The sequence below is a fragment of the Phyllostomus hastatus genome, unplaced genomic scaffold (genome assembly GCF_019186645.2).
Source record: "Phyllostomus hastatus isolate PE091 unplaced genomic scaffold, TTU_PhHast_1.1 phas_scaffold_760, whole genome shotgun sequence".
Lineage (NCBI taxonomy): Eukaryota > Metazoa > Chordata > Mammalia > Chiroptera > Phyllostomidae > Phyllostomus > Phyllostomus hastatus.
The window spans coordinates 3,382,533-3,404,933 of NW_025334040.1; the positions used below are offsets into that span (position 1 = coordinate 3,382,533).

General features: G+C 47.7%; 1 protein-coding gene across 2 annotated transcripts in view; it reads right to left on the bottom strand.

The window, feature by feature from the left end:
• Positions 1-22,401, bottom strand: part of KREMEN1 (kringle containing transmembrane protein 1) — a 58,239-nt gene that overhangs the window by 23,942 nt on the left and 11,896 nt on the right. For both annotated transcript variants that reach the window (XM_045826812.1, XM_045826813.1), the window contains exons 2-3: positions 17,600-17,762; positions 13,847-13,938 (exon numbers count right to left, since the gene is read on the bottom strand). In XM_045826812.1, the coding sequence (XP_045682768.1) occupies positions 13,847-13,938; positions 17,600-17,762 (255 nt within the window). The remainder of the gene's footprint in view (positions 1-13,846; positions 13,939-17,599; positions 17,763-22,401) is intronic.

The following is a 22,401-nucleotide window of genomic DNA, read 5'->3' on the forward strand; positions in this document are numbered from 1 at the left end:
TAAAATGCATTTTTCGGAAACAAACCAAGTCTCTATAGTAGCAAATGTAAACAGAAAAACTCTAGGCAGTAGGAGCCCAGTGTTCGGGGGGCCTGGCTTGGGAATGGCTGGGTTTCAGAATTTAAACAAACGCAGTGAGTTAAGCATCTCTAGTCGGGAGCATAGCGTATAAGCCAAGTTTGTTAAAGGGGCCTTGCATATGGAAATGCAAACCACGCACTTAAAAGTTTTTAATGAGAACTACTTGATCATGATCATCTTGGTCATTTATCTTGGCTTTTTTCTCATTTATTCCTTCGTGCTAACTAGTGAGCACGCTATTAGGTATCGGTTTAGAGAGGGCCCAAGGCACAGAATCATAAACGTTAAGATTAGACATAAACAAGGCCATGGGTTGCATTAATACAGCTGGAATCGATCAGCTTTATTCACGACAGTTCGGGGAGCAGATCCAGGCAGCTCGTGTTCCACGGGGGCAGTGACGTCCCAACACACACCGCGAGGCGGATCGACCACTGGCAACCCGATCACACTGCGTTGCTGCTCTGTCCTTTCGAGTATCGAAGGCCTGAGGTATCATCCTTGCTGTCCGACTTAATCACTCGCCAGACACTGTCAATTGTGCCTCCTGAAATTCTGCAGACATCTGTCCTTGTCTCTCTTTCCAAACTGCCACTTCCCCAGTTTAGATCACCACCTCTCCTCCCTCTTTGATGTGCTGCCCCGGCCTCCTAGTCCTTCCCCATTTCCAGGCTCACCTTACTCTCACTGGATTGGCACACTGCAACCAGGACAGTCTTTGCAGTACATTCCAGGCAGAAGTGAGAAAAGGGCAGAGGCCTAAGGCAAGAATGACTGACCTTGGCCTTTGTAGCAACAAAGAATCCCATAGGACCGGTGATACAGAGATCAGAAAGCAACAGGAGCGGGAGAAGTATGCAGGGGCCCTGCCTAAAGCCCTCCAAGATCCCCGGCTGCCGCTCAGGGTGAAGTCCAGACTCTCTCACGTGTGACACTGGCCTTGCCCTGTCTGTGCTGCTTCCCTTCGCCTCTCCCATCAGGATGACCCCTCTGTCCCCGGGCTCACACTCTGTGTGTGGGTCAAAAAAAATCTTAGTGTGTCTGCAAGTTTCCCAATTGCACATTGTTCTCTGGCCTCTGGACTTTCTCACATGTTATTCCTGCTGCTTGGGATATTCTTCCCTACTTAAGATGGCAGCCTGTCATCTTTTCCCCTGGGAAGTCCCCTGGCCCTCCCATTAGACTCCCCCCACCCCACCCCCGCCACACACAGAAAGGTTCTCTGCCCCTGCTGCGCAGTCCTATAGCAGCCCGTGCCGAACTTGATTCTCGACACCTGTTTCTGTGTCTCTCTCCCCAGTTACCCACAAGCCACTTACGGGCAGGACTGCCTCTTTCAGACACCATTGTACTCCCAGGGCCTGGCAGGGCCCCAGCCACACAGCAGGTGCTCTAACGAACAACTGCGCTGCTGCCAGCGAAACTCACAGAGTGAGTGGGTGAAGGTGCTTCTTAGGCAGCAGTAAGTGGAGAGAGCAGAACAGACGGGAACAGCGGAGCTGATCTGGGACAACACTCACTCAGAGCAAGTGACCGTGGGGTCTGAGACCTGCCTACTCACTGTCCTCCTTGGCTACCCAGAAACACCATTTTAGATGACCGAGTTTTCCGTAAAGGCTCACTTTAACACTTAAAATGTTATCTTTATTATTTTGGATGAAACCTTTCTAAAATGCATTAGCTATTTTCTTAAAAGAACAGCAATAAAATTTCACTTAGTTTAACCTACTTAAAATGTTTCTTCGTGGCTTGAGGTTATCAAGTGTACTTTTACCAAATGACCCCAGACTGGTATGCTGTTTTGATGTTCTTGTTCTGACTTTTATATTTAATCTGTCACTCTGGCTGGTGTGGCTCAGTGGATTGAGAACTGGCCTTCGAACCAAAGGGTCGCCAATTCGACTCCCAGTCGGGGCACATGCCTGGGTTGTGGGCTGGGTCCCCAGTTGGAGGTGCATGAGACACAACCACACACTGATGTTTCCCTCCCTCCTTTTCTCTGGAAATAAATGGGTAAAATCTTTAAAAAAAATTTTAATCCGTCTCCTTGGTTACTGTCACAGCAGCTGAACATTTGAACTGGAAGGAGTCTTGCACCTACTTCTTTCTACTGTCAGTGCCTGTGGTCTGTGTTTACCCTCTTCTTCATCTGCTGCTTCTTAGGCTTAGAACCAAACTATCGAGCTTGTTAGAATTGTGTGAAAAATAAGAACAGTTTCTAAAAGAAGGAGGACCTTTGTGCTCCCACCTCCTGCCACCCCTATCACGGCTCAGGAGCTGGTTTTCCTCGCTCACTTCCCAGAACGCGGCACCGCCTTGAAGGGCACGGGCACTTCCTGCATCTGTCCAGAAGCGGTCAGCAACGGTCCCAAACGTGGGCTTCGGACTCAGAGAAACCCTAAGGTGAACTGTGGCCCCTCCGCCACAGCCTTCCCAAGGTCAGTTTCATCAACAGTGGAATGAGGAAAGACACAGCCTTGCGTGAGAATTAAAAGAAGATAATGGAAATAAAGTAAACACCACAAGACCTAGCAAGACAGTACGTGCCGAATCAACAGTGTTTATTATCATTATTTGGAATAAGGCTTTTATCACTCACCACACAAACAGGAACAACATGCTTACTAGCAGAAACATAAAATAGCACTGAATTCAAGGACAAAAATCAAAGGCGGCCACCTCAGAAGACTGGCTTTGACTCCAGATAGTCAAACGTTCATCTCTTCCATCTCTCTAGCACACAACGCACTTTCACGTGAGCATCTTGCATGAAACGCACAGCCCGTTTAGGAAGGCAGGACAGGTGATGTTACTGCTACGCGACAGAGAAGAAATCAGTTTAACGAGGTTAAGGGCCTCAAGTGGGGGGACACAGGATGAAAATGGGGAGCAGAGTGGCGCTCTAGGGGTGCAGATTCCCATGCCATGGTTTTTTTTCCTCGGTGTCCCTGGCCCCTTTTCCTGTTAGGGCCAGTCTGGGAAGCTAAGTGAAGATGACTCTGAGATTTAAGACAGAATTCTCGAGCGCATTAGTCGCTCGACACTCAGCGCACTGCAAGGCTGGCCTCTGAAGCGGCGGCCGGCCTCTGAGGGGGCCACTGCCCTCTGAGTCGCCCCGGAAAGTGTGTCTCGGAGTCTCGCCGGAGGAGACACGTCATGCAGTCTTCAGAAGCATGACTGGTCAATTGAGTGGATTTCCAGGCCGTAACCCACCCTTAGCTCTTCCCAGAAGCTGGGAGGAAGACTCAATTTGAAAAAGGATATTTGTTCTCAAATTCCTTTTCACTTTCAATGCTATTTTAAAGTCCTGTGGCTTGGTCATGCACTTTTCGTCCTACCAAAGAGGCTTCATCATTTTCAATTTTTAAAAAACCATCTTAAAATACGAATGACCCCTTCTTTATCATAGTTGATGCTTTAAAATCCACAATGGTTAATTACCAACATTCTCTTCAGCTGTTCAGAGTTCTTAACAGAGGTAAGTTTTAGAGATGGCTGAGGGAAGACGGCCCTCTAGTCCGACTAACCCAGGAACTACTGTTCTCTTACTATCGCCAGGAATGGTTGGGAAGCAACCGGGCAGGCTTATTTAACACCTGTGACGTTTGGTTATCACTGTGGCTTCCCTGTGAAGCTGCTACGTGCGTCTCTATGGGGGCCTCCGCAGCTGAGGACCACCTACTGCCCACGGCACCTTCTCAGAGGATCTGCTCTCACAGCTGCTGCTCCTCTGGCCACAGCTGACTCCCACCGGGGCCACCAGATGCCCTCTCCCAGGAAGGTGGGAGTGGGACTCCAGTTAGTGAATTGCAGGCCCTGGACCTGTTTGGTTCTGTCAAGTGGGCATGAAGGCAACCAGCCGCATCTGGGCTGTGTGCGTTGAGGAGTGAGCTGACCCTGCCAGTCCACAGACAGGGGGCAGCGTGAACACCACGCTGAGAGGGGCAGAGGTGGGAGCCATGCGGCCTCAGAGAGAGTTGGCAGGAGTGGAAACTCCCCAGTTCTTGGGACACTGGGCTTGGGTTTTGTGACCTACTCCCAAAGTCCCTTTTGCTCAGTCAGCTTGAGTGACTTCTATTCCTGAGAATGGAACAATTCTGAACAAAGACAGAAAGTGTGCCTATTGTGGTAAAAGCTGGTTTTGACTGTGCATCTTAGGAGGCAAATTTGCCTAAGAATAACTCCTGACTGTCACTGTGTTTTCTATTCCAGTGCTCTGGAGGGATCTGGGATATTTGTTTAAGAAACTTAAAGCCAAGTTCTTGTCCTGCATTTGAGAAAACTCTTCCCTGGGTCTGCAGAACACCTTCTATTTTTTTCTCATAAGTAAAATCTGCTTCTTCAGAAATGATGCAGTGACTGTGCTTACTTTAAATGTCATGTAACCTTGTGGCAGAGACCATCTTCTGCCCCAGGCACTCAGCATTGATGCCTCCGTGGCTGATTTCTCCTTCCTGCGGTAGCAGTTAAACAGATGCGAGCAGAGCAAGGAAGACAGGCTAGGTACAGAAGGTCACCAGGGCGGAAAGCCCCGGGTCCTGGGCAACAGGCAAAACTGGGAAGACAAGGACCTCACCCCCAGGGTAATCTTCCCTCCCCTAGCATACCACTGGTCATGTGGTTCAGACCCTCCCCTGAACTTTCCTCCCCTGGAAGGTTGCTAGTCACGTGGTAAACTCCCTGGAGGAGGAACTAGGGGCCCCCGAAGGGTGGCCTCATGGGACTCCCATGCAGGCCCTTGAATAACCACTCCCTTAGAGATAACTAAACCCTAGAGATAACATCTAGGCCTCAGTTGCATTTCAGCTCCAGGCCCAGAAAAGCAGCAAAACCAGACAAGAGATGCCATGGCTACCATCAGACCAGCTGCACTGACTAATGACTCCCCGCCCTGGAGCCGTTCCATCAGTGGAGACCTCCATCCTGAAAGGACGCACTTGGAAGGCTGATGAATATCCTGTTGGGACCCTCTCCTGTGGCCTCCCCTAAAACCCTCACCCTTAAAGTCCCTGAGGACAGAGGGCCCTGTGCACTCTCCCTCCCAGGAGTGCACCCACCTGTACCTTTCCCGTCCCCCGAAGGCCGGGGACCTTTACTTTGCTCTCTCCTAAGCTCCGAGGACACTTTTTTTTTGCGCCTCTGTAATTTGTTTCCTGACCCCATCTCTTCTACCACTCACTTCTACTTCTGTGACTTTCTAAATAGACTTTATTTTATAGTTTGAGTCTTGGCTCTGAAGCCTTTCCTAGCCACAACTCAAATACCAACGCTGCTGAAGCAAGGTTAGGTCTGACACCACTGGTCTAACCTGGCGCCTTCTCGCCACCACCACTTCCACGAGAACGAGGACTAAGAACACACGAGGTTTTGCCTCTGGAGTCCTATCAGAGGACTTATCATCTAGAATACTTCCTTCCATCAGAGAATCAACGAGGTAAGTGTAGATTCATCCACACTCTGAGCCCGTAACCACAGGCATACAGTACTGCATCCTGCCCATCTAAAACAGTTTCGGCTCTGGCTGGTGTAGCTCAGTGGACTGAGCATGGGCCCACGAGCCAAACGGTCACCGGCCTGACTCCCAGTCAGGGCACATGCCTGGGTTGCAGGCCAGGTTCCCAGTGAGGGGAACTTGAGAGGCAACCACACATTGATGTTTCTCTCCCTCTCTTTCTCCTTCCCTTCCTCTCTCTCTAAAAATAAATAAAAAAAATATTTTTTAAAATTCAAAAAAATAAAAGTTTCAGATCTGACAGCTGTCATCTTGGTCGAAGTCCTATCACAATATGGCACCCCTGCCCTTACCTCCATCAATTTATTTCTAGGCACCAACTCCCCTCTTCAGTCACTCTGAGTCTTCAGGCAGTCCCACGTGTGTCTCTGAGTCTGTAACAACTCACCCAAATAGATAAGTAAACAGCCTTTTCTCCCCTGTGAAATTTTACCTTCAGGGGAAGGTGGCAAGAGTTCCTAAGGACCCTGACCCCTGTACGGCCCTGATGTGTTACAGCGGCGGTTCTGGTGAGAGTTCCTTCTCTGAAATGCAACTTCCGGTCATTTAATGTGGCAGACAGTCTCCGAAGGAGACTGTAATAATTTCTCTCCTCCTCCCTCAGCACGTATGTGTTGTTCCCTACTTTAATAGTTGGAATCAATGTCATCTACACCTGAATCTCAGCTGGCTTTTTGACTTGATCAACAGAAATGTGGTGGACTTCTGGGTTCATGCCTTACTTATGGGGACTGGCAGCTTCTGCTTCCTCTTCTCTGGAGGCCCGCCAGCCGCCACAGAAGAGGCCTGAGTACGCTGCTGCGCAGAGCAGTGCCCCAGGTAGAGCCCTAAAGCCATTCTGAGTACCCTGCCCCACCCGGCAGAGCCCCCAGCTGAACGCAGCCACCTGGCTGAGCCCACGGGAGAGTAGCAGAAGAACAGGCTGGCCGAAACTCGGCCAGCCCACAGAATCGGGAGAAACGATAATCTGCTGTTGTTTTAAGCTACTAGGGTTTGGGGTGGCTTGTTAGGCAGTAACAGACAACGGAAACACCTTACTTGACGAAAGGTCAGTTCAAGTTCAGGAGGGATGATACAGCTGTGTCTCTGGGAAGAGGAGCTGTTTGTTGACTTGAACTTTTTTTTTTCAGGGACACCACAAAGGCCCCAGGCAAGGAACCACAGTGTCATCTTTTACTTTTTCTGCTGTTTCATCCCTTATATGTTACACTTGTCATCAAGTTCAGTCTTCCTCCTAAATGTCCTGGATTTAACCCTTCCTGACTTCCTCACTGCTGCCATCACAGTCAGGCCCCCACCCCCTGGATGCAGAAGTCTCAAGTCTATACCCACTCGCTCCTCCCCAAACTCCCTCCCTCTGATCCATCCTACAAACGGACACTGGGCTCGCCTTCCTAAGCTAGGGCTCTCAGCGTGTCAGGTCCCCATCTAGTCGACTCTGGCTTTCCAGGGCCGATCTGGTTCCTCTCTGTCCACGCTCTACCAGGCGGCTTGGTTGGCGACCCACAGGCACAGCCGTGCCCTTCCTCCAGCCCTCGGTCAGGCTGTTCCCGGACCCATCCAGCTCCATCCGCCTTTCTCTGTGATGATGTCTCCGATTTCCGCAGCCCAGCCCGAGCCCTTTTGTCTTCAGAAACTCAATTCAGTCTTATTTATGAAACTGGTGGGCTGCTCTCCAATTTCCTCCCATGTTTATAACTCAGACTCCCAATTATATCATAAGGTTGACAGAACTATTTCTTGTGTTTATAGATATATTCCTTACAGTGTATAGCTATCACTGAGGAAAATGTCTATTTGGTTCAGAAAGTCTGTATTTTTAATGGGAAATTAAGTAACACCCACTGGCCAAAACAAAGACTAATCGAGTGGATTCCCGGTCTGGAACCACAGAGCTGCCCTGTGAGGACAAATGCAGGGCCTCCCGTGTTCCCTGAGTGCAGGGCCACGTCGGTCCCCAGAGGATGGGCCACCACAGACGCGGAGGCACGCCTCTCAGCCCACGGTCAGTCAGATAAGAAGGGAATGGGCAGAAATGACATGAAGGTTAGGAATGACCTCCTCAGGAGTTGGATGATGGGAAAATGCCAATGGTAGTCTGTTTCTTGGGGGAAAGCAGAGGCCACCCCAATACCAGCTGGTACTTTCGTGCCTACCATGTGCTAGGTCCTGGACTGAGGGTCGTGTATATTTTACTCAGTAATCTTCAGAATAACCCTGGGAGGCACAGATGAAGAAACCAAGGCCCAGGGGAGAGTCATTTTGCCATAAGTTATCAAGTGAATAATAATTCAAACCTAAGCTTGACTGGGAAAAGCCCCCATAAATTCTATCAGCACCCCTCTGTAAATAATATACAATCCAAGCAAAATGAGGATTTGCCTGCTATGCAAATACAGATTTAAAATAAACCCTTGAGCCCCCTTTCTACCTTAAGCCTCTCCTTCACGGAAATTCCAGAGCTACCCCTGCTCCCGTCTTTGAAAAGCCTAGACCAATTGGGGAAACAAAACTCACATAAAGCAAGAATAAATAATAAAAAGCAGGACTCTGACAATGTTAATTTGGGCAGTCTAAAGAGTTCGATTAAAAACATTACATAATTGTAATGGAAAGACAGAAGAGGTGAAAAAAATTAGTGTGCATAATCTGTATCGTTAATGTTCACTTCGATATTGCTTTGGCCACAGCCTAAGTTTTGAGGTTCTGTTTTAGCTGTAAAGGGTTAACGATGCCCAGAGTTGCTGTGTCTTTTTTAACATGCAATGAAGACACAGAGAGGCCCTGAGGCCTGGGCAAAGCTGCCTGGTGCAGCGTTTCATGCAAAGGGCCCGACTCTGGGGAGCCCGGTCCCAGCTGACAACAGCTGGGCTGGGAACACCCGCGGAGACAGCCCAGCATTCTGCGGAGCCACTTTGCTGTGCGACAAATGCTTCCTGGATACCATTGCAGCCTGCTTTCCTCCCGGGGCCTGGGATTTCCCAAACCCAGAGAAGAAAAGAAAATGACTTAGAGCTAACAGCTTGAACTGCAGACCCTCTGTCGCCACTGAGCTAATCCTTGGGTTTCCACAATGTCAAAAAGGCAATCTTAATACTTCGGCATACTATCAGAATTTCAAACTCTAATTCCCAAACAATCCACAAAGAAAACTCTCAAGAATGACCTCAACAGTAGCCTGGATCCATCCCAGGGCCCCCGTTTTCACGGAAATAAAAGAAATGGGGCTGTGCTCAAGGACTGGAAGGAAAAGGCACTGGTCTTGCCATTAGGAGTCCTGGATTCAAATCCTGTTGGCTCAGAGTAAAGCCTCATCAAGTCACTTAACTACGCTAGCCTCATTTTCTCTTTTGAACATTGGGTGACGGGTCGTTAGAAGAGGACACACCTTGGGCTTCATAGGATTGTCAAAAAGGTTAAATAAGATAATGTGAACATAAGTGTTTTGTATGCAGTGGGTACTGGGTACATAGCTCAGCAGTAGCTCAAATAAAGGCTAAGACATACTAAAAAGCGGTGCTGACATTAAAATGCAGAAGATGCTAACAGAAACAAAACATTTTCCATCATGGAGAGACTGTCTTGACCCCCACTGCTGAAGTGCCCTTGGCTTTTTACTCAAGCTCTCAACACGGCTTTAAAAACTCTTATTAGGAATCGCCATGGGAAGCTTTCAAATCCTGTGTTCTGGGCTGCATTTCTGTAAGGAACAGCACACCTGTTTTAACAAGTTTGGGGTGTTATTTAAGGATGAGGAACTTGAGCCAGTGAGGTCAGTGGCTGAAACTGGCCAAAGGTCCCACATTGCTCAGGGGCCACCCCCGGCACCTCGGAGGGGATGTGAACCACCATCACCAGAGAACCTCTCACAGACCGAGAGGGGGTAGCCTCACCCTGAATCTCTAGTACAGAGATTTAAGAAGCTGTGGAGAAACGTCTCCTTCTGACACTTCACACTCTCCTCAGCCTCGTCCCCATCCTTCCGGGTCAAGTCCAAGCTCCAGAACCAGACCCTAAAACCTTCCATCATCTGGCCCTACCTAGTTGTTCTCAGACCTCATCTCCTGCCTTCCTTCTTAAAATGTCTGTCTCGGCAACACTAACTCTGCCGGGGAATTTGTGTGTGCGTGCGTGTGCACACACACTGCTCCCTCGGCCTCCAGTGTCCTCCTCCCTGTCCCGCCTCACGCTAACATCTAGACCCTGGCTACTAAAGAGTGTGGCCCTGCAGCTCCAGCATTGCAGGGGCTTGTGACAAATAGTCTCAAGTGTGTCCCAGCCCAACTGAATCAGAATCTGCACTTGAATAAGATCCCTGGTGATGGCACTATTACTACATTTTTATAAGGGAACTGAAAGCTGGAGAAGCCCCTCACCAAGACCCCACTTCTTCCGGAAGCCCTCCTGGACAAAGAATAGCCCCTGCCTCCCACCACGCCAGGGCAGCTACCTGTCTCCAGGGCTCGTCTCGCAAACCACAGAGTCTCTTGCGTGTACTTGTTTCTGTGCCTGTCCTCAGCTGTGGCCCAGGGGCTCCCCGCCACGGGCTGCAGACCATGCCATCCTTGGGTTCCCCATGCTGTGGCATTCTGCCTATGTTCGGAGCTTAGACAATGTTATTTGTCACAGCTCATAATCTCTAAAGTCCTTGTGATTTTAAACTTGAATAACTAACTTTAACAATAACTATCTTTAATAGTTAGCTTTAACTTTAATAATAGCTAACTTAAATAACAGCTTTAATAACTTGAAACACCTAACAGTTTTATTAACTTCAATAACAAAAACTGGAATCACTAATTTTAATGACTAAAACTCAGAAACCTGTGAGCTACATGTAAAAGCATGACAATTTAGGTTACTCTTGTTACACATTTGAATCCAGACACTTTGAATGTTGTATGTATGCATTTAATTTTTGTCATATTTAAAATATTATAAAATTTATATTTTGCAATGGAAACTTTCAAATATACACAAAAGTAGGAAATAATAAGGAGTCCATCACCCCGCATTAACAAATGTTGACTTTTTTAAAAAAAATTCTCATGTCATCGATTTCCCTCACCCCCATCCATTGACTCACTTTTTGGAAGACTGGGCCATTTTAAAACAAATCCCAGATATATTATTATTTCAGCCACAAATATTTCAGTATGCATCTATAATCTAAGAGAATTTTATTGTACCTAATAGAATTAATAGTGATTCCTTCATGCAATCTCATAGTCTGTATTCAAACTTTGCTAATTATTTCAAAGATGAATTTTTACAGTTGAGTTTGTAGAAATCAAGTGAATGTTTTATAGCAAACAAAAAAGAGCTCCCAGGAACGAGAAGGTGAGTTTCTCAGGCCTGTGGCCCAAATTAGCTATATGTGAAAAAAATTATGTTAGCTTTCAATGCCATTTGCGGTTCCTCTCCCCACTCACAACTAGATTATTCACTTAAAAAAAAAACACACCTGTTATGAAGAATCCACAGGTAAAATATAGCAAAGCAAAAGCAATACTGAAGTCCATACAAGCATGTCCCTCAAAAGCAGTGAAACAAATAGGAATTGTAATGGTGAGGATGGTTTTTTATAAGAGAGAGATATAAAAAAAATAGATTTTAAGCCAAATGACTCCCCCCTCAATAGGCAAATAGCCAGCAGGCCTTACAGACTTAGAGAGTGGACTCTGGAGGGATGATCAATTTGCTGGTGCTATTTGCTATTAAAATCTGTATTGATTTTGCCTGCACTAAACACTTGGGGTTCCTGAGAAACACGTCGGCAGAAGTGGCTGGGAGCACATCCAATGACCTCGGAGCTGTTCTCCTTGTGCGAGTCCTGCTCCGTGCTCCACAGGTCGGGAGCACCGTTCTGACTCCTCTCGGCCCCCGTTCGTTCCGAGTCACGCTTCATCTAGGCCCCCCTGCTTGTTTAGCTCTCTACATAACACGCCGCGGGGCAGAGATTCCGGCCTCCACACAATGGCCCACCATTCAACCACACTCTGCTTTGTCCCTAAACATTCACTCCCCTGGCTCCCGCTGGGTCTGTTATATTCAGATATAAGCTGTCCAAGAATCTGATCATGTCACAGGCCTTTTCCTGTATGACAAGTTCAATGTTAATCATGAATAGCGGGCTTCACACAGAGGGTTAGCATTATTCATGAAAATTATGACTCCACGTCCAAAAATAGGGCAAAACGAAAACAGGCAGGCTGTATCTCAGCTGAGCCCACGAGTCAATAACCAAGGTCTTTTGCTGCAAGCATTGCAAGAGTTTTCTCAACTATACTGATCAGCCATACTAGACACACAGTGTTCTGCCGGACTCAAGGTTTGAGGCTCGGCTTCCTGGGGCACCCTGGCGCCCACAGGGTGAGCGTGAGGCTTTTTCAGAGAACCAAAGCCAGTCACTTCCTACCCCCTCAAACTAGGTGCTCCCCAGTTCTTACTCCCAATTTCTTTAAGTCTCCCTACCCAGACCGTTTCAAGGCCAGCATTAGAAGCTTTGAGAGGGTTACCAAAGGGCCATAAAAAAAGAAAATAATGTTAAATTTTCCTTTTTTGGAACAGCAAGGCACACCCAACAAATATTATGAATTAGAGGGGTACTGGGTAGCTTACATCAGTTTTGCTCTAATTCCGTCTTCTGAAACTTAGTTTTCAGTGACCACGTGAGTCAGCTCCCATTGGCCCAAATTCTATTTTATAAATGCAAGTTGAGGATTATCTTTCCAAATAAAAGCGGCCAGATTGAAATCCCTTCTTTGCCATTCCTGAGAGAATGACACAGGCTGGTACTAAAAGACTATCTTTGTGTGGAACAAATGGACCGAGGAAAATCTGCTTTCCTTTCCCCCTGCCCCTCTCTTCTTTACAGAACTAGAGCCAAATGAGATGTTTTTCATTTTAAAAATCTGATTAAGCAGACTGGGCAGAAGCCCTTTCTTCTGGTCTTTACTGTTCTCTCAGTTCTGGGACTGAATCAAGACATACTCAGGTTGGAAGGACAGGGAAGCTAGGGCCTAACGGCCAGGCAGTGGTGACACCTGGACAGATAACTTCTGACAGGTGAGGATGGGGCCTGCAGCACCGGGTTAGAAGGGTCCTTTCCCCTTGGGGCATAAGAATCTGGACTGTTGGAGGGGGCACGAGTGAGGGGGCCCCAGGTTCCAGGCCAACCACTCTACATATGCTGTGGATACAGGCTCCTGATCTGCGGATGAGAAACACGGCAGGGCAAGGAGTAGGTTTAAGTAATAATGAAAAACAGCCCAGGTAGAATTATTATGAATGAACGTCCTGCCCTTCAACTCTAGGACCCGAGAAACCCTGCTCCTTTGGCATATTTAAAAAGGTACTTCAAACACTACATAAGTAAGCTCCTTAGTACTATATTTAGTTTTGGCTTCTGTGCTTTAAATCTTTGTACGGTATCGTTTTAAAGTACCTTTCTAAGATTCCCTGTCACACCGTACGTTTCCTGGGGGTCAGGGTCTCTTCCTACCCTTGTATCTTGTGTCCCCTGAACACTGAATACAGGCACAGACGAGGGAACGGTTGGAAAACAGGCCCCATAGCAAAAGACTGAGGACGTTTGTCTTTGGTAGTTGAAAAGGACAAGTTATAAGCTTTCATAAAAAACAACAGAACCTCTTCACGCTAATATGAGGGAAAGAACTATGACATTAGCTTTGGAGGGTATTTAATTAGATATTTACTGAAAATCATTTTCCAGGGGACACAACACATTAAATCCAAATAATAAGTAATGTTATAGCTTAGTTTCACTATCTTCGTTCATTCTAAAAAAAAAATATATATATATATATATATATATATCATTCACAAAAGTACAAGGCGTTTTTCCTGGCTGCTACCGAACTACTGTTGCCATCTCTGTCTATGAAGGAAGAAGCATGAGGAAACTGAGTAGAAGCAGAAATTCTGGTTGAGCTTATCCGCCAAGGAAATGGGATGCTGAGGGAGCCAGGCATTCCCATTTCTGAAAAGCTTCAACAAGAAAAGTGAAAATCCTCCGGCCAGGATGGCTTCTCCTTTCACCTGCTTCATGAAATCCGCCTGCCTGAACTACCTCCGGCCCCTCCGGCCCCTCCGGCCCCTCCGGCCCCTCCGGCCCCTCCGGCCCCTCCGGCCCCTCCGGCCCCTCCGGCCCCTCCGGCCCCTCCGGCCGTGGCCTTCCCACCCTGCACGCCCAGTGTCCTGCGGCCTGCAGGTGGCGCACTGGAGTCTTACTCTGGCAGGCGGGGATCTCGCAGTACTTCCAGTAGACGCCGTCCTCATGCTCCGCCACGTAGCACCAGGGGCTCACATCTCCGTCTGGGTTTCTGTTGGGGAAAAGGACACGCCGGTAACGTTTCCATCATTTTACGTCGGCTGTCTCATTGCTTTTCAGTTTTACCAAAAAGGAACGCTCCGGCTTCTGTGATTTTTCATGACTGGTATATACCTCTTATGAAGGAAAAATTCATTGCACCTTTCTCCTCCAACATGTACTTCAGAGTCTGGGGGCAGGAAAGGGTAGATGGGGAGTAAGCAAAGGTGATACACGTTTATACAGATTCCCTACAGTGTAACCGGGACAACGGACCACTGAACAAATCGTGACAAACAGCACTGGCACCTTAAGTGGGAATGTGGCAATTTCCGGCTGAGAGAGCACAGGTGCCTTCTCTGCTGAGGGTAAGAACGTGAAAGATGCAAATGGGCAGGATGGCAATTTGGTAATTGGCGTGGAAGCCCCTTTACTTGGTAATTTCTCCTTTCACACTTTACTCACAAAGGTGTTCATCACAGCATTTTTATAATATAAAAAAGTTACAACAATTTTATAATATAAAAAAGAAACAACAATTAAGGATTGGTTAAATAAATATGTTACAGCCAAATAAAGGAATGCTGGGCAGCTAGCCAAAATGTGGTGTAGAGACACATTTTGTTAATATGGAAGATTTACATAATATAGTCTCCATTGACAAGCTTTCACCAGGATCAGGCTGGTCAACTTGTTTCATAGAATGGGTCTTATTTCTACATCAAAACCCTAACTTCTCAGAATTTGGAAGAAAACCAGGCCAAAGAGCTTCAGTCAGGACCTGTGGTCCTGTAATCCTGGTACCAACTTCTGATACAGCAATAATACTTTTAAAATATTAATTTCAGCCCTGGCTGCTGTGGCTCAGTGGATTGAGTGCCAGCCTGTGAACCAATGGGTCGCTGGTTCGATTCCCAGTCAGGGCACATGCCTGGGTTGCAGGCCAGGTTCCCTGGTGTGGGGCACGCAAGAGGCAACCCCACATTGATGTTTCTTTCCCATTCTTCCTTCCTCCATTCCCTTCTGTCTAAAAATAAAGAAAATTTTTTTTAAAAAAGAGATTAATTTCACATTTCTAAAGGAGTAGCTTAGCATACATGCCCTTTAAGGTCTCTGCAACTCGGCGATGCCATGACAATAGCGGGCAACACTGAAGAAAGGAACAAAAAAGTGGCAGGGGTTACTGGACACACAGAGAAGCCTCGCCTCTCTCCACTGCTTCCCAAGCTCCCTTTATTTAGACTCAGAACACTGGAAACCTGACACTCCAGTTAGGCCGGAAATGGGCATAAAGACCCAGCAGCCGGAGCTTTGGAGCAACCCCTATCAGGCCCGAGAGGGGTAAGCCTATTGTGTGGCCCGGAAGATAAGGCACCCCAAAGCACAAAGGGTCCTTTTATTTGTTGTGCCCAAAGACAGGTGCCAGCGCCAATTCTGCTCCTCCTGTCCCCCTGTCTTCCCCTCTGATCCAGATATGTCGGGCCCAGAAAAGTGCATTCCCATCACTCGCCATCTCGCAGACATCTCAGCTGTGGCGGATCTGGAAACATCTCACAAGACAAACACAGTGTCGGATGTCAGCTGAGAAATCAAAGTAGGCGAACTTGTACAAAGCCCTTCTTTAAACAGTATTTCACTGTCATTTTCCTCCCTCTATTCAGTGTTCAGCTTTGATGTAGCATTTGGTAAAGACCTTAGAAAACAACTGTTTGTTATCAATGTCAAAACGGCTCTGAAAAGCATCAGGATAGCTTAATAAAGACCAATCAAATTCATCTTTGACTTCACTGCCGTGCTAAAAACAAAAGGCCCAGACTCTCTGATGTGATAACAATCAACAATTTCAGCTTCTCTTTTCGCAGGATAAGCTGGTAGTTCAGGTCTGGAACATTCCATCAAATCAACGCAGGGGAGGGCTGCAGCCGGCCAGGGCTAGGGAGGAAGGTAGTCACGCCAGGCTCTCACTGTGCATTTAATTTACTAGTGCATTTCTAGGAGTCTGTGGAGAGACCAGGGTAATGACCTATGAGAAAAAAAATTTTTTCTCATATAAATGAAACCTCATTGGAAATTTCCAATTTACCTTAAAGTCAGACTTATAAACAGGAACTCTTCTGAGAAGACTTGTTTGGTAGAAAGCAAGAGACACTTTAGAACAAGAATGTAAATAACTGTAAAAATGAAAAAACAAACGCTGGTTTTTTTTCCTAAATACTCTTCCCAACCTAACTGTTTCTATGAATGGAAAAGCTAGGGGAAGGAAACAGACGAGAAAGGAAGTGGGGTTAAATTTTTAATTATGCAAAATTTTAATGAACATGCATAGTTTTGAAAATAAATTGTAAAAGAATTACTTAATGAGCGTGTGTAACTTGAACAATAAAATAAAGAAAACAGCAAAATGTGAAGTAGCATATATACAAATTGTTACCTCTGGGAAGTGGGGCTTGGTGGGGGGGATTTGCAGGGAAAGAGGTAAAATGTGGGACTTTAAACAATATATATCTGTAGTTTTTGAGAATTTTTTTGGAAAAGCTTTTAATACATTTAGAGTAACAAACTAAAGAATAATGCCACAGGAGGAGAAAAGCAGAGGAAAGAGCTGAATGCACAGGGGCCACACACACGGACTGCAGGCCTGGCGACGTCGAGGTGACCACGGGGCCCTCGAGTGCTAACGCAAGTACCAGAGGGGCACAGGGTAAACAGCGTAGCCTATGCAGTGCAGGTATCAATATGCTGGCTCAGCTGGGTCAACATGCCATGGCTGAATTTCCAGCATACTGGTAGAACCGGGGATACCACGTGTGGCTCAAAGCATAGCTTAGGAATCGTTCTTCTCCGGCCCCGTGGCTCCAGAGCCTGTCCTTGCACCTGTCTTAATAATAGTTAAATTCAACGCATTGCTGAACCATGAGTCACACTACCAGGACCTTGGGTATAAATAGCTAAAACAAAGCTGTAACCAAAAGTGCTTAGAATTTTTGCTCTGATCCCTACAGACCAGTACTTTTTTTAAACTTGTTTTGGATCACTAATAACTGAGAATCTGATCAAGGTCATGGCTAATCTCCCCAGAAAATTGCAAGTACTCATCGAAGCACCATAGATCTCAGGTCTCAGGTTAAGAGCCCCTGCTGGAATCAGACAGGTGAAGAGCAGAGCAACACCTCAGTCTATAGAAAGGAGGGGAAAGCACAAATTTGATGGCTGCCACTGCCACTGGAGAGAGGGTATCCCGGGCTGGCAGAACGTGGGTTAACGCGGGGCGGCTTTTTTTGCTCACAAGCAGAGGGACGTTTGGGCCACAGATGGTGCTTTTGCTTGACCGCTATGTTCGCAGCAGCTTAAGAAGCTTTGCTGTCTGTGATTGTCCCCCGGTGGCAGGGCCAACTGAGAAAACCCCCTCAAAGAGACATGTAAGTGATCAGACAGGAAAGCGGAGATCTGAACGCCAGTGTGAAAGCAGCCCAAGTGGAAGAGTGGCAGACTGCACGTGTTGCTGGGCACACAAGGTGTGTGAGACAGATTTTAAAAGACAGTAACAAGAAAGGCCTTCTGAGTGGGCCAAAAGGAGACAAAAATGCTCTCCCTAGTTGTGAGCAAGGTTGGAAAAGACCGACAAAGGAGACCAGAGATTTATTTTTTTAAAGTGCTGTGCGGCCCCGTCTTACCTGCAATAGTTATGCTCGCCCAGGCCCCCCTCCCCGTTGGGGTATTTCAGAGTGTTGTACGGATGCTGAAAAGTCTCGTTCCAGAACAGACATGGCTTCCCGCCTTGCAGCGCCGTCCAGCTCTGCGTTCCCCTATAATCTGCACCATTGGCTGTGAAACATTCTAGGAGAAAGAAAAGACAGTGCAAACTCATTTTCTGGCAACATCTGTGGCCTCCTCCCTCTCTGGTTGATATCTGTTTTGTTTGGACCAGGCTGGAAATGGAGAGTGTCTTGCTAGGTCCCAGACACAGGGAAATTAACACTGCTGGGGCTGCGCAAATCTGAATCGAGACACCCTCCACATGCTGGGCTGATCTTGGCACTAGTTTGTCTATGTACACTAGAACATTTGCCCTTAAAGTATACAGATCCCAACGAAGACATAAACAGAGTGCTGAAATGTATTGAAGCCCACGAAGTGCACCCCCAAATCTGGGAACAGTTGGTAACAGCCATCCGTGAGGAGTTCTGGGTGCTCGGAGGGGGTCACTGCTCTCGCCAGTGTCTCTGTGTGGTAACTGGAACCAGGGCACCAGCTGTAACTGAGCTCTCTCCCCTACAGTCTGAAAGGCTGCAGTGACACTTGGATTTAATAAGACCATCGGATACAGCAACGCTTTGGAATCCCAATCACACAAGCCTGGGAGTGACTCACATTCCCTGGTAATGAAGAACAGTTCTCCCCATGCTGCTGGAGATGGAGGGGCGACAACACAGCCAACAGCGGGGAGGGAAGGCTGAGCCGGCGTTCTCTCTCACCTGTTTCTGAAATCCCTCCCTACAAGACACACTGAATGTGGCCTCAGATGCCTTTTGTAAAAATGAACTAATACTCATAGGTGCGACGATGTGCTTCTAAAATCTTCTTCTCGGACTTTGGGGGGATGGGCACTGAGGCTGATAGGACTTCCCCCCACATATTGCACGCATTAAATTCACAGAGGTTCATGAGAGAGGCACAGTACAAAGAGCGATTTTAAAAAATTAGCTTAGTTGGAACTGACAGATAGAAGCACTTCAAACACTTCTTTAAGATGTATCACTAGGAACCTGACAATCTGGGGGAGTTACACTAACATTTAGAGCTTCACGTACTCCCTTCCCCGGATGTGCACTGACCTACAGCTTCCGGCTCGGAGGGCCCCGTGGCGGCACACGTGCCTGCTCCAGCCCCAGCACGAGCACGCTGCGCACACATCTATATTCTTCTGCAAGATGCTTCTTTTAATATTTAGAAATCTATCCACAGGCCATCTCCCTTCCTGTACCCCCTTTCTCCTGCTAGCTGGACCCTGCATTTTGACTGGAATAGCATGGTTTTATGGACAGCCAAAATAGTCTGGAATTCCAGGCTGCGCAGAACACTCTAGTATTTGGTGGGACACTCATATGTTATGATGTATGACACTTCATGTACCATGGCAACCAAACCCTCTACCAAGAGCCTGCAAATATAAAAAAGTTCAAAGGTAATTGAAGGAGGCAGCTCAGTGTAGCATGAAATACACTGAACCAAGAAACTAAGCCCTGGCTTTTCATCCTGGACCTGCTGCTGACCAGCTGTGTGACCTTGAATGAATCACCACCGTCCACATCACCACTAATGCTTACAGAGTGTTTTACCGTGTGCCAAGCTCTGTTCTAAGTGCTTTACAAACACCAACTCACCACTGAGCCAGTGAGGAGGTCCCTTGATACTGCCATTTTTCAGATGGGGCAGCGGGGGTGCTTAGCCACACCCTGTACTGCCTCCAGTAGAGCCCCCTCCCATCGTCCTTGTTTCCCCTATCTCCCTCACCCCGCTTCCCACTCACCAGCAGACCCTGGTGACTTTCTTAAAACATATACCCTAAAGCCACCCTCTCCTCTCTGTCCTGGGTACCACCACTTCAGTCCCCTTCACCATCCAAGGACAGTGGGAAACTGTCCGTTTTCTGGAAGACACGAGTACTGGGAACAAAACTCAAACCCTTCCTTCCACCTTGTCTGTGAAGCTCTCCGGGATGTGGCCCCGGCCCTCCCTCCCGCCACGCCCCCTCTCCCCTTGGTCACTCGCCCTGCTCCAGCCACACTGGTCCGACTTTAACTCCGCCAACACTCCACATGAGGTCCGGCCCGAAATGTTATTCCTCTAATAGTTGCCATGGCACACTACACATTACCTCCTCAGAAAAACCTTCCCCAGCAGCTCCACTCCTATTTTTCTGCCCTTAGTTTGTTTGCTCCGTAGGATTATATATCACTTGCTAAGAGAGAGAAAGAGAGGAGGGAGGGACACCGGGTGTGTGAGTGTGTATACCACACTAGAGCCCTTTCCCAAAGGCAGGGTTAGCGAGGGACCAGGAACCCGTATTTCCCGGGTTATAACCCGTATAAAGCTGCCCAGGTGATCCTGTTAACTAATCAGGTTTGAGAACCACTAGATTAGATAATTCTAAGACATCAAGCCAATCGTTACCAATTACTGGAATTTTAATTGCTATGTGTTATTACATCTTTTTTCTCCTACGAGTGGCTGAGGAGTGGCCCAGAAGCTAGAAATGCAGGTCTTTGCAACAGATAGCAACCTGTGGGGTGATGGGCTCAATGTTCCCAGAGGCTCAGATAACCTGATTTGTAACACAAAAGAATGTGGCGGCCACCACACCTGTGCCAGTCCTCCCGCCTGCCTGCGGGCGAGGTGGCCTCAGAGAGAGGGAATGGCCAAGTGCACGCTTGTCTGCTTTACTCAGTTTCCCCCAGTCTCGTTCTTGTCCTCCTTGCTGTACACTAGGGAAATGGAGGAAATGTACGAGGTTTTACGGTTATTTTTTGAACAGACTTGTCCAGGGCATATCAGTTGTGAAAAAGTACAAGAAAAACAAACTTGAGTCGTCTAGATGAAAGTTATGTGTGCATCTTGATTTCATCAGAATACTAGGGTGTGGTACTAGGTAATGAGAATCCTGACTTCCTTATTTTCTGCTGCTATGAAACTGACATAAGCTTTGGCTAGATAGGCAAGGAGTGGCTTAAACCAATAAAAAATAAAATACCACATGGCCAGCTGTATATTTATGCACTCAGTGGAAGCAAATGTACAGGGGCAATAGATATAATCTCCAGGGTATTATTTACTAATCCATTCAACAAATACACAGTTAATACTTACTAGGGGCCGTTCAAAGCACTGGGTCTGCAGTGGTGGACACTGCATTCATGGAGCAGACAATGTCATAATGAGCCAATCAAAATGAACATCATACAGTGAGGAGGGTTATAAAGAAAAATGAAGGGGATGGAGATCAATTGGTGGGGGGGTTTTCTTTTAGATGGGGTGGGTCAGGAAAGTCTTGGAGAAGAGGAGACGTTTGCGCAGAGATGAGGGGGGGAGCAAACCACGTAAGTGAGGTGGGAAGAGTGTTAACAGCAGAGGGCAGAGCAGGTGGAAGCCCGCTGCGGGCAGGAACGCCCTGGCAGGCTGGGAGGACTGTGAGCCACCTCCTCCACTCTGACTGAAGCAGGGCAGGTGGTGGGGAGGGGGGGGAGGGGAGGGAGGGAAATGAGGAGGAGGAGGAGGCAAGCAAGGCCAGGACAAGTAAGATCTTGAGGGTTGTTATGTAAATTAGATTTTGGCTTTTGTTCTAAATGTGAGAGAAAGCCATTGGAGGGTTTTGAGCAGAGAAATGACATATTCTGACTTACTTTTTAACAGAACTGTCTAGCGGCCGGGTGGGTGAAGAATAGTAGAGAGGCAAGAACTCAGCAGGGAGGCCAGGTAGGGTGAGTGGTTTCTGCAAAGACAGGCCGGAAGAAGAAGGACCTGGGCCGGGGTGGTAGCTGGGGTGGTGAGAGGCGCCTGGATTCTGGGTGTACTCTGAAGCTCGGGGTTTGAACACGGGGCCTCGGAGAAAGAGGAGTTGGGTACAACAGCAGGGGGTTGGGCCTGAGCCACCGGGTGAGTGGTGACACCGTTTACTACAGTGGGGAGGACACAAGAGGGGCGGGATATCTCAGGTTAGAACCAAGGGTTTGGTTTGGATTGGTTAAGTTTGGGACACCTTTCCGAAAACTGGATGGAGACAGAGAGTGAGCAGAACATTACGTAAGCCCAGAGTGGAGGCACGAGGCTGAGGGTAGAGCTGGAAATGTGGCAGCGGCGGCGGCACTTCCATGCAGAGAGAGCGGGACTACTGTGTGTGGAGACGGAAGACCTCTGGGCCTGAGCCCCAGGGACCTCCAACACTCCAGGCTGGGCAGGAGGGGGGCCTGGCCATGATCGTAGGAAGCACAGCTGGGGAGGTAAGAGAGAAGGGGAGAGCGAGCAAGTGGGTCTTGAAAGTCAAGGGGGAAGGCGTTCTGAAAAGGAAGGAATACTAAACTGTGAACACTGAGGAACTTCTACTCCCTCCCTGTCTTCTCTGGCTAGATCCCAATGACTTCACAGAACTCGTCCCTGTTCCACCTCACCTGTCCACCAAAGAACTCCAGATCTTTTGTTCTGGGGATTGAATGAAAACAGTTCAATAGAAGCCTGGCAGAAACTTAGTAATACAGCAGAAAATTTCCCTGGTAAAAACTTCCAAGGCTGGCATCAAAACACTCAGAAGATTAATTTCTACCTTTCCAAGTTGGAGATTCTTCTTTTCCCCCATTGCCAAAATCTTCCAAAATATGGCAGATGGCATTTATTTGCAAAACTGGGGATGCTAACTTTATGAACATTCTGAGGTAAGCAGAACCACAGCGGGGGACACAAATCCTCCGTTGAGAGTCGTAGC